At 37.5% G+C, this 13,310-nt stretch overlaps 1 protein-coding gene across 2 annotated transcripts in view; it reads right to left on the bottom strand.

The window, feature by feature from the left end:
• LOC112049814 (AF4/FMR2 family member lilli) overlaps positions 1–13,310 on the bottom strand; it is a 368,668-nt gene that overhangs the window by 182,891 nt on the left and 172,467 nt on the right. For both annotated transcript variants that reach the window (XM_052888787.1, XM_052888786.1), the window contains exon 3: positions 1,245–1,470. In XM_052888787.1, coding sequence (XP_052744747.1) covers positions 1,245–1,470 — 226 coding nt within the window. The remainder of the gene's footprint in view (positions 1–1,244; positions 1,471–13,310) is intronic.

Here is a 13,310-nt window from a genome sequence, read left to right on the forward strand (position 1 = left end):
CATTTTTGTAGGTCAAGCGGCAATGCAAAATATACAAATTGCATTCGTTTATACGAAGCCTGCGACAGCTAGATATACCTCATGAAAAAAAAAGAAAAAATCATTTTTAATTTTTTCATTTCATTTTTCAAAGCGTATGGGTGTTTTTCCAGTGGTTGTGTTTATTTATTCAGTACATAAGTATTTATATTCAATAATAATATTAACACCTATACAGGGTGCTTGGGAGTCTTTTCCATAACTATATATTGTTAAAGGAAAATTAATTAAAAATGTCTAAGAAACTTGTGTTGTAAAATGAATGTTAGCGCCACATACCTCCGAAAAACCCTTCGAAAAACACCGTTAAAGATTTTTTATAGAGAACTTTAAAGGTAAGATTACATAAATGCCATAGTCTGACAAACTTTAACCTTTGCTAAAATGAGGCAAGTATAGCTAACGCAGGCTCGGTCTATAATAAAAATACCAAATCAATTTATCTCATTTTAGTGATTGTGAATATTTTTGATTGAAGACTGGTTATATTTAATTGGTGTTACGAAACATTGATAAGGTCTTTTTAATGCAGATATTTTAAAAATACATTCGCTATGTTCTGTGTTGTTAAAAAAGAACAATTAACAGATCTTATCATCATTTAAAGGTAAGTAACACACCCTACAAATTGCCTGTATGTATTGTTTGTAAAACTTCATGTGCCAGTAATATGCCTGTAAATTAGCGAAAACAATAAATGCATTTCTTGATCCAACCACAGAATAAAGATGATCCAGAATGAGTTTTTACAAGCAGCGTTGTAAAACCCATAAAAACGTCACACGTCTCCTTGACATCCCCGCATAACTTTTTTCATAATTTGAATTTCACCGACACGTCACCGTCGTGTTCCGTACGCTCTATATGCCTATTGTTCTTTAATCTGTGGGTCCAACTATGATTGTATTTTGTGGTCCAACATGATGATGATGATGATGCCCCAAAGCCGATTTCGGCTACAACGACGCTTCTGACTCCTCAAATCTGGGTAAGGAACTCGGATGTATAGTTCTCTGGTGTGCTTTCCAGTGACTAATGTACCCTATTTTGGCCTTAAAAGTGCGACTACATAGGGCACAAGTTAGCACACCATCACAGTAATTGTATGGAATAGTCCAACATAGGTTTGTATTGAGTCCTTAGAGTAGGCAGTGGTTTGTTGCACGTATGGAGTGCACAGCACGTTCAAGCACGCAAGTACTCACCCTAAAAGGCGCGGGGAAGAGCGACGAGGTCTCGGGCTCGGCGGGGCGCGCGTTGGACATCTGGTGCGCGCGCGCCTGCCGCTCGCGCTCGCGGTCGCGCTCGCGCTCGCGGTCGCGCGCCTCCCGCGGCTCGGCGGCGCGCGCGTCGTGCTCGCGCGCCGGCCACGCGCCGCCCGCGCCGCCGCCGCCCCCGCCCCCGCCCCCGCCCCGGTCCCACTTGTCGTACCTGCAACAACACAACAACACACTTACAATATGTTTTATATATATTTATCATCCATGCATTCTCGTACAAGTCTAAGGTCAATCATGACTAAATCACGAAAACCGTCATTTTTTTTTATTTTTTATTCTTTACAAGTTAGCCCTTGACTACAATCTCATTTGACGGTAAGTGATGATGCAGTCTAAGATGGAATCGGGCTAACTTGTTAGGAGGAGGATGAAAATCCACACCCCTTTCGGTTTCTACACGGCATCGTACCGGAACGCTAAATCGCTTGGCGGTACGTCTTTGCCGGTTTGTCATCAACCCATATTCGGCTCACTGCTGAGCACGAGTCTCCTGGGAGAGGATTTTCATCCTACTCCTAACAAGTTAGCCCGCTTCCATCTTAAATTGCATCATCACTTACCATCAGGTGAGATTGTAGGTAAGGGTTAACTTGTAGAGAAACAAAAAATCAACGGGGCGTCTAGAGTCCGGTTAACGGAGCGACTAGCAAAGCAGAAACATGTTTATAAATCAACATCTGTCGGTGAGTAGCTAAGCAACGATTTTTGAGATAGAGGGAGAGAGCGATCGGAATAAGACAATATTGAAGACAACCGTGATAGTATTGGTGTGGTCTGACCTTTAGTGACCGGTAAAAGATATGCTTGGAGGTGCTTGGAGGCGAGCGTAAACGCACTGGTGTGCCCTGCCCTTTAGACCACCCATTAGGAGGAAACGGGTTGAATACCTACCGGGCAAAACAATGTCCAACGCAAATAAACGATATCGACTAGGGTTGCCTTTAATCTTTTTATATTACAAGTACCTACCTATGATCGCTTTTAGATCGACCGATGTGTAAGCGCACAATTAGTGTTGGTGTAGATTGATTTTTAACTTTTCCGGTATCTTAAAGAGCCAAAAATGAAAGTATAAGAAGCGCGACTTCGTCCACGTGGATAAGTACTTTGAACCAAGACATTTTTATAAAGCCATTTAAAGTACTACTTAATTTAAAATATATAAGCGTACCTACAGACGGCGAGAACTTTGTAGCTACAAGTATCTATTGAGCTAGATTTCGATATCTATGAAGGTAAAATAATAATTCTGTTTTCATAAAATAAACAGAGTAAAGTAGCGGCGTTGTTCTTTCTATCAAAATTCATAAAACAAAAACAAACTTATTCGCTGCTTTACTCTGTTCATTTTATGAAAACAGGGTAATTTTTTTGCATTCCATACACGGATCGCAATAAAAGGTGTCTTGAATTCAATTCCTGCTAGTTGTACTTTTGTCATATTACAAAAACAAACTTATTCGCTACTTTATTCTGTTTATTTTATGGAAACAAGGTTATTTTTTTGAATTCCTTGAACGGATTGCAATAAAAGGCGTCTTGAATTATTAAATTCCTGCTATTGTCATATTAAAAAAACAAACTTATTCGCTACTTTACTGTTTATTTTATGAAAACAGGGTTATTTTTTTGCATTCCTTAAACTTGAATTCAATTCCTGCTAGTTGTACTATTCTACTAGGTGTTTCCTTTTATTGAAGAGGAATCTACACTATTAAAAATGGAATACAAAAAATGTGAATCATACTTCACATATTGCTTATTTTACATTCTTTTTACTAGTTTCCACAGCAAATATCTTCATGGTAAAATTACTCATACAAAAAACCAGATTACGAACATCTGCGAGTCAAATTCCATCTAAATCCGGTCAGATATTGCGTGATTGGGTAACAAGCTTCAAAAATTTCACATTTATAACATAAGTAGGTAGAACATAAAGCGACGGTTAAACGGTAATTATTCAACATGAATATTAACAAGTCAATATGATACTGAACACTTATTAGCGGTCTCGGATTCTCGCGACCCAATTTCGTAGCTCATTTGACAACCCTAGCGCGTAGTGGCATCGGACGCGTTTTAGTAATAACTAGATAACAAACACAAACATATCGCTTTGCTGCTTTTATCTTTGTGTATATAGGTAGGTGTGTTTGTAATTACTGAAAATAAGTAACGACTAGCCGACGCACCGCGGTTTCATCCGCGTAGGTCGCGTTCCCGTAAGATTACGATACGGGGATAAAGTACAGTATATGTTTAGGGTAGGGGTAGGTCAGGTATCCGACAGTTTCTCATAAATTAACATAATATAGGTAATGTGGAGTCATAATGCTTTGCATCGGTTTTTACATTATTGCGATATCTCCAATCAAGTATCTTGTTTACATCTCTTTTCCTTATTATTTTATTTTTTAATTAACTCAAGTATTTTTTTCGAGCAATGCACGTTACTTGCTCAAGGACTTGTAAATTACATGACATTTAGTAACACCAACAACTTCCGGCTACTACTGTTAATTTATCGAAATGAAAACTCAATAGTCTATTTTTTTATCTCAAATCGCATCATCCTTTGTCAAAATTACACAATAGACCAAATATGGCAGTTGTCGCAATTAATATGTGCCTACCAGTTACACAAGTAACAGTTGCAGAGTTATACATTAATCGCTAGCGTCTAATGGTCATCACTCACTAGCCGCATATTGTCCGATAACGGAGGGATGTGCCCTAAATCCGTGTACCACAATATCACAATAGAACAATAAACGGGGGCAACAGGGACAACTTGAGGATTTGACTTCTTGGTTATTGAACCAAGAAGTCAAATCCTCATTCTTACTATCCGTAATCAAATAAGATATCTACTGTATCAATAAGACAGTTGTCGCAATGAATATGTATGTATCTACTCGTTACACAAGTCACATGTGTCACCAGTTGCAGTGTTATGTACTAATCGCTAGCAGCGACTAATGGTCATCGCTCACCAGTGGCATATTGTCCGTTAACGGAGCGATGTGAATTAATTTCTTGTTCTACAATACCATTCACCAATAGAACAATAAGCAGGGGCAGTAACTAAAAAGTCTACTTCTAAGTTTGTATCCGTAGTCAAATAAGATATCTATTGGATCAATAAGACAGTTGTCGCAATGAATATGTATGTCTCTACTCGTTACACAAGTCACATATGTTGCAGTGTTATGTACTAATCGCTAGCTTCTAATGGTCATCATTCACTAATCGCATATTGTCCGATAACAGCGCGATGTGACCTAATTTCTTGTACAACATTATCATTCACCAATAGAACAATAAGCAGGGACAGTAACCAAGAAATCAAATCCTCATTCTTACTATCCGTAGTCAAATAAGATATCTACTTGATCAATAAGACAGTTATCGCAACGAATATGTCTCTACTAGTCACACAAGTCACATGTCATCAGTAGCAACGCTGTGCACTAATCGCTAACGACTAATGGTCATCGCTCACCAGTCACATATTGTCCGATAACGGAGCGATGTGACCTAAATCCGTGCGCCACAATATCGTCCGACAGAACATTGTGCAGGTGCAATATACATGTGCACTCAGCGTTACGCCGCCGCAGGTAATCCATTAAACTTTTAGATGACCGCCGAGATTATTCCCGCAATATCGTAGTAATATAGCAATATGTCGACTAAAACTTGAACTTTTTGGCAACTTATTTTACCTACAATCTAACACATACCACATACTCGGGCAGCTCTCTAAGACTCGTCATGATCTTGCCGGGCACTGTCAAAATTATAGTAATTACTATTTTTTCTTTTTATTCTCTACAAGTTAGTCCTTGACTACAATCTCACCTGATGGTAAGTGATGATGCAGTCTAAGATGGAAGCGGGCTAACTTGTTAGGAGGAGGATGAAAATCCACACCCCTTTCGGTTTCTACACGGCATCGTACCGGAACGCTAAAGCGGCACGTCTTTGCCGGTAGGGTGGTCTGACCTGGACAAATTAAGCAAATCTCAATTTGCCCAGCCGGGGATCGAACCTAGGACCTCCGTCTTGTAAATCCACCGCGCATACCACTGCGCCACGGAGGCCGTCAAAAACTTTTTGGTAACTTATTGTACCTGTAATCTAGCACTACCTATACCTCTAAGACTCGCCATTATCTTGCCGGGCACTGTGAAAATTATAGTAATTACTAGCGGACGCCCGCGACTTCGTTCGCGTGAAAATCGATGTAAACTTTTAACCCCTATTTCACACCCTTCTATTTCTATTTTTTTACATTTTATAAAGCATCATAGTAGCTTCAATCTTTAATTTCAGGTCAATCAGTCGAAAATCTAAGAAGATTTATACAAACTTTCATCCCCTATTTTATCCCCTTAGGAGTGGAATTTATCAAAATTATTTCTCAAGGGATGCCTACGTCATAGTAGTTTTATGTATGCAGTCTCAGCCCGATCGGTTAAAACATGACAAAGTTTCATACAAACTTTCATCTCCTATTTTATCCCTTTGGGGGTAGAATTGATCAAAATCCTTTCTTAGCGGATGCCTACATCATAAAATCTACCTGCATGTATTAGATTTTTATCGATTGTAGTCGAGGGCTAACTTGTACAGAATAATTTAAAAAAAAGGATAAGTATGTTTCACCACGTAGACAGCAAAGTAGATATACCCAAACACATCTCGCATAGAAGCCATTAGTGTAATAGTGTCGACCCCTCGGCCACACGCGTGATAAACACACAGTCGATATCGATAAAACTAGCATATCCTGCAATTCGTTTGAAAGCTACACTGCAGATTCCCATGCCAATCCATTAAAACCTCTCCCTTATCTTCGTTTAGCGAATATTATATTATTTGAATGGGAGTAACGTTCATTTAGAAACGTTACACGTGTAATATAGGATCTTTTTGATTTGTAACTTATTAACATTAATATTTAGGAACCCAAATATGGTAAATGCGCCTCGTTTGTTCAATATAATTATATTATATAGGCCTAAATAAGCTGATGATGATGAATTTTTAAAGGTTTGGTTTTAAATTATATAATAAAAAAAAATAATAATAATGTTATAAGGACAGAAATGTATCATTTGTTGTTTATAGTCTGGAAAGTGTCAGGCGACGGGGGGAAAGACTTCGCGGGTGTGAAATCGTGCGTGCGGGGAAGTGAGATGCATCAGTCGTGCATTTTTCATTCATAGCTACACGCCCCCGGCCCGCGCAGACCATCGGGAGTGTAACGAACGAGTTGCCAAGTTTAAACATTATATCCCGAAGCCCGCCAAACCGCATTAGAGCAGCGTAGTGTATCTGAGCTCCATATCCTCCCTCCTACCATTATGAAAAAACCCTCATTCGCACGAGAGCTTTTTTACCGGACGTTAAAAAAGCGTTCAAATACAACAAATGCATTCCCAAGCACATGTTCACACGACAACGTTTTTAAAACACGTCGCTTTTTTTCGAGCAGTGTTGTATTATCAATTTCGGGCGTTGGAAATAGATCTTCATTTAACTTCATACTATACATATTTGAAGGCTTTTTAACGTCTTTTTTATAAAGGTTGTAAAATCCAATGTTTACAAAAATATAAAGGAGAAACTTTCAAGTTTAGTTCATATTACTTCAAATCGCTTCCAGCTATTAGCGATGTATTTGAGAAGCTTATTTAGATTATGTCAAAAGTTACTCAAAAATTTTCAAACGTGTTTGTATTCTTGCGAAATCGTTACACATCAAACAGAAAATAATTGAGTCTGAGAACAAGATACAAACCACCTGGAATATAATTAATAGAGAATCAGGAAAAATCAAACCGCGGGATATCAGTTTTGAATTAATTGTCAATGACAAAAAGGTAAACACTGATATCGAGGTTGTTAATGCCTTTGAAGATTTTTTCCAGAATGTTCCTATCTTGTTAACTGATTCACTAGATTCGTCTGCTACGGAAGCCCAGAGACTATTAAGAGGCAATGTTAAAGAGTGCAACGTTCTTTTTGAATTTCACCACATAACTGTATCAGACATTAAAAAATCTTTCAATTTGTTAAAATTAAAAAGAACCGGAGATCTGTGGGGCATGTCAGTGAAAGTAATATCTAATATAATTGATGTAATTGCTCCCCACTTAGCTATTATTTTTAATGAATGCGTGGATTTGGGTATCTTTCCGAACCTAATGAAACATGGCAAACTGTTACCACTTTTTAAATCAGGTGACAAAACTGATGTTAATAATTATAGACCAATTACAATACTGCCAACACTTAGTAAGGTTTTTGAAAAAATCATTTTAAATCAACTTTTAAGTCATTTTAATTTAAATAATTTATTTCACCCTGAACAGTATGCTTTTACTAAAGGTCGCAGTACAACTGATGCAGGTGCTAAACTTTTAAAACATATATATGATGCATGGGAAAATGCTAAGAATGCTATTGGTGTATTTTGTGATTTGTCCAAAGCATTCGATTGTGTTGACCATAACATTCTTTTACTTAAGTTAAGCCACTATGGCATAAAAAGTGTTGCACTTGATCTCATCGCCTCTTATCTTAGTGATAGAACACAAAAGGTATGCATAAATGATTCAAAGTCTCGCGGTTTTTCTAACACAATGGGCGTCCCACAGGGTTCAATTCTGGGTCCTTTTCTATTCCTAGTGTACATAAACGATTTACCACACCATGTTAGCGGCATCTGTGAGATAGTACTGTTTGCTGACGACACATCCCTAATTTTTAAGAGTGACAGAAGTAAAGATAATTCCGACGATGTAAACCGTGCCATATCGCATGTGTCGCATTGGTTCACTGTTAACAACTTACTTTTAAATGCAAAGAAAACTAAATGTATTGAGTTTTCATTACCAAATGTTATAAAATTAGATAAGTCTATAATGATCAATGGTGAAACACTAGAAATAGAGAATTCCACAGTTTTCCTGGGAGTGACCTTGGATTCTAAACTTCAGTGGGGTGCTCATATAGAAAAACTGTCAGGTAAACTCAGCTCAGCTGCTTTTGCAGTGAGAAAAATAAGACAGTTTACTGATGTTGATACAGCTAGACTTGTTTATTTTGCGTACTTTCACAGCGTAATGTCTTACGGTATTTTGTTGTGGGGCAAGGCTGCTGATATACATTCTATATTTGTACTTCAAAAAAGAGCAATTCGAGCAATATATCAACTAAAATCACGCGAGTCCCTTCGTCAAAAGTTTAAAGAAATAGGCATTTTAACAGTAGCCTGTCAGTATATATATAACAGTATAGTTTATGTAAGACAAAATATTAATTTGTACAAACGAAAAGGAGATCTAAACCCACGTCTTACTAGACACGGGCATAAGTTAGTTATTTCTGCATATCGTCTCCAAAGAGTTAAAAAATCTTTTGTGGGTTTGGGTGTACTCTTCTATAACAAGATCCCCAAGACTGTGATGGACTTGCCAATGCACAACTTTAAGCAATGTGTTAAAAAACATTTACTTAGTCGAGGTTACTACACTATTGATGAGTTCCTTAACGACAAAGGTGCTTGGAGGCCATTGGATCAGCTTCCACCTTCACACAGGAAATAAAACTATAAGAAATTGTAATTTAATTGTTATCAAATGTAAATTGTAATACTGTATGACTTTTTTCAAAAGAGCAACTGTTGAGTTTCTTGCCGGTATCTTCTCAGCAGAACCTGCCTTCCGAACCGGTGGTAGAATCTTTACAAATAGTCAACTGACGTGTCAAAAGTGCTTGTAAACTGAGCCTACTTGAAATAAATGAATTTTGAATTTGAATTTTGAATTTGAAGCGGAGTAATTTAGCGAGCAGCCGAGCATTGTAATTAGTTTAGCGAACAAGCTCAGCCGGTTTACGATCTGTGTCACAGGATACCCGTAGAATAAAACACAAGTTCCGCTTATATTATAGCACGACTTTTGAGTTTTATGTTACACGGCACGTGCGTTTGGTATTATTATAATAAAATACTAGCGGACGCCCGCGACTTCGTCCGCGTGGAATTTAGTTTTTCACAAATCCCTCGGTAACCATGATTTTTTCCGGGATAAAAAGTAGCCTATGTGTTAATCCCGGCTATAATATATCTTAATACCAAACAGCTAATTCGGTTTTGTAGTTGAGGCGTGAAAGAGTAACAAACATTCATATCATCAAAATCATCAGTTTTCGCAAATCTCGGGAAACCATGGATTTTTTCCGGATAAAAAGTAGCCTGTGTGTGTTGTGTGTTAATCCAGAGTAAAATCTATTTACATTCCAAATTTCAGCTAATTCACTTCTCAGTAGTAGCGGCGTTATAGAGCATCAAACATCCAAACATCCATACAAACTTTCGCGTTTATAATATTAGTAGGATTATATATGTCGAAGAGTAAGATAATAATAGATAGCACCATCTTACATTAATTAGAGTAACTAATTTGATAGCGATATCTGTTAGAAACGTATCTGTCAGTTGTTTATCTGTGGACATCTGTCAGTTGACGGTCTCGGACACAGCGCAGCTCTTAAGTTTATTCAGTTGAACGCTTTAGTTGGATCTACTCAGTTTAGCAGTGAGTGAGAGAATTGGGTGAGTCAGTTATCCATATCGTGAGGCTATTGCATTGTAATTACTAAAATGGAAGCCAACACAAGCGGAGGAGAGGAGTATTTGTTAACTGTAAAAGACGTCTTTAACCCTACTACTAGCGGTTACAAGTCCGTGATTTCGCTCGTGACTGACCCCTTGCCATAATAGTTAATCCTGGTTTACGTCTGATAGTACCAGCGCTATACTTTATCAATATTGTAACCTGTAGAAGTAAGTCAACGGTATTGATTGATAGTGTTACTTTGTGTGATTTGACGTATCCATCCCTGACGCAAAGCGTAGAACCTAGTCGTGACATATCACGATATCCCGATATTCAGCCTGTGTGATTTAGTCTTCCTTCGATAATAATCAGAAGTGGAATTTAGTCTTGACTTCCTTAATCCAGCCTTTTTGCAACATCCGTTCTTAGCGGACGTCTACTAACTATAAACTAAATATTATAAAGAGGTAAAGTTTGTGGTAATTGTATGGAGTAATATCTGGATCTACCGAACCGATTTAAAAAGTTCTTTTACTAGTGGAAAGCCACGTTATTTGTGAGTGTCATAGGCTATATTTTATTCCCGTACTCTCACGGGAACGGCAACTATGCGGATGAAACCACGGGACGCTAGCTAATATATTATAAAGTTAGGTAATTATGGTGATCGCAATTTCTAGATGCTTGAGTGGTGGACTAGGTATACATACTAGAATACATTCATTCAACGATAACTACATTACGCTTGTAAGAAGCCCTGCAGATGGCAGCCTTGCACTTTTTGCGGACTAAGAAGTAACGAGTCAAGTCTCTAATCGATTAATGTCAATTGCACATTGACTTATGAGCCGCAAGTATATTTTCCAATCATCATCGATATAAGCCTTTCTCTGAAAAACTCTTCTTAGTAAGGAAAGTATTTCATAGCCCGACCCAAAATTCGAACTCAAGACCTTGTGATCATAAACCACAGAATTATGCTAATTACTAATGCATAATTACTTATGCTAATTACTAAAAATACTACGTACGTTCGGAACCCTAAAAACGAGACAGTTAATAATATTTTCCAATACATTTTGTCTATTCGATATTGATAATAGGGATGATGACAGTTTTTTAAATTGTATATAAATTAAGAGTATACTAATAGTAAATCAGTTTTTTAAAAGTAACAGGGTATCTGCGATCATTACTTTCGGAGCTACAGGGATTTACAGGGTCAGATTTGCGGCGCTGCCGCGGATTCCCGAAAACCTCCCGATACAAAATGGTACGAACTAATGACGTCGTAGGTACATAATGATCGTTAGATTTGTATGGGCGGTCAAACAGAATTACTAATATCTTTGTTATTTGTGGGTTTATTTTTATAGTTCACATATTAAAAAATGTTACATTTAATGTAAGGAAGCTTAAACTGTATGAATTTTCATCTAATTACAATAAAAGATTTTAAATAGATTTAGAAATTTTATAATTTATTACAGTCCATTTTTATTATAATTATTATACTAATTTAACTAAAAGTTCAAACAGCGGAACCATCTGTGTTGTAAGACAACATTTTTATTTTAAATTGATTAATTTCCGATGAAAAAAGCTGTATGGTGTCAAATTCAATCAATTAGCCAACTATATAATTGATAAACCGTGACAACATTCACCATGCTGTTTCACTTGACGTGTGTATCACTAGTCGCAAACGATACCGTCAATGTACAAGTAACATGATCAATCAATACCAATATTTTGTCAGCCATTGATCGTATTGTACCGCTATCGCACCATTGCCGACATTCACCGCGCCTTAATAGAGCGGTTAGTAACAAAAGCGTCAATGTATGACGTGACAATGGGCAATCAATCTGGTTATTTTGTCAGCTTTTTCCTATTACCGGCCTTTGTGCCAACAATCGCGTTGATTGATAACGGCAGCCGTGTTCGGGGGAATTTATCAAGTTTGTATTAAATTATTTGCCCGCTATCAATTTTATTAGTCGTCGTCGTCATCAACCCATATTCGGCTCACTGCTGAGCTCGAGTCTCCTCTCAGAATGAGAGGGGTAAGGCTAATAGTCCACCACGCTGGCCCAATGCGGATTGGTAGACTTTACACACGCAGAGAATTTAGATAATTCTCTGTATGCAGGTTTCCTTACGAGGTTTTCCTTCACCGATTGAGACACGTGATATTTAATTTCTTGAAATGCACACAACTGAAAAGTTGGAGGTGCATGCCCCAGACCAGATTCGAACCCACACCCTCCGGAATCGGAGGCAAAGGTCATATCCACTGGGCTATCACGGCTCTAATTAAGCGTACTAATAATTAATATTATTAGTACGCTCATATTAAATGTTGTTTAAAAGTAGTTGAATATTGTAGATACATTATTCGTGAAATAACATGAATTTTAATTAAGTACCTACTATATTAAGGCACGACTATCTTCGTCAATAAAGTTGAAACTAGAATATTTTGCAATATTATTAGTTTTACATAGAACATAAAATAAATGCTGGAAAATTCACAGAAAAGCAAAAACGACAGCAGCAAACAATGAATATGACCTAAAATACAAAATTAAGATATACCTATATAGTAGGTATCTTAACGACATCATCATTATCTATACTAATATTATAAATCTAAAGAGTTTGTTTGATTGAACGGGCTAATCTCAGGAACAACTGGGCCGATTTGAAAAATTCTTTCAGTGTTAGATAGTCCATTTATCGAGGAAGGCTCTAGGCTATATATTATCCCTGTATTCCTACGGGAACAGGAACCACGCGGGTGAAAACGCGCGGCCTCAGCTAGTCAGACTATAATAACGGTCCATTAATGGGCCAAGCCCTCCTGCTTATGGGAAAGGAGATATGAAGCTTAAGCCCACCATACTGTTCCAATGTGGGTTGGCGGAAATCGGGTGGTATTGTTAAATTAAAAGCCACCATCGTAGTATAACACCACCACCTTCCCAACTTCGGGTTGAGAATTTTACTGATCTTAGAAGAAAAAATACTCAGTAGGTATTCCATGATCCAGCCCGGGATTCGAACTCACGAACTCGTGATTCAAAAGCCAAATAGACTAAACATTGGATCAACCAGGGAGTCTTTATTACGTACCTACTCGTAAATACCTACGTAGTTTAAGTTTTTGTTTATTTACCTGAGCTTCAATATCCCTACAAAAAGTACAAAAGTACTTTTTGTATGAAGGACTTCTTAGTAACGCGTTCCATAGAGGTCGACTTGTAAAAGTCAATCCATCCATACTAATATTATAAATGCAAAAGTAAGTCTTTCGGTCTATCTGTTGAAGCAATTTTGATATACAGATTAATTGGAC

This window comes from Bicyclus anynana, chromosome 23, assembly GCF_947172395.1.
Source record: "Bicyclus anynana chromosome 23, ilBicAnyn1.1, whole genome shotgun sequence".
Taxonomy (NCBI): Eukaryota; Metazoa; Arthropoda; class Insecta; order Lepidoptera; family Nymphalidae; genus Bicyclus; species Bicyclus anynana.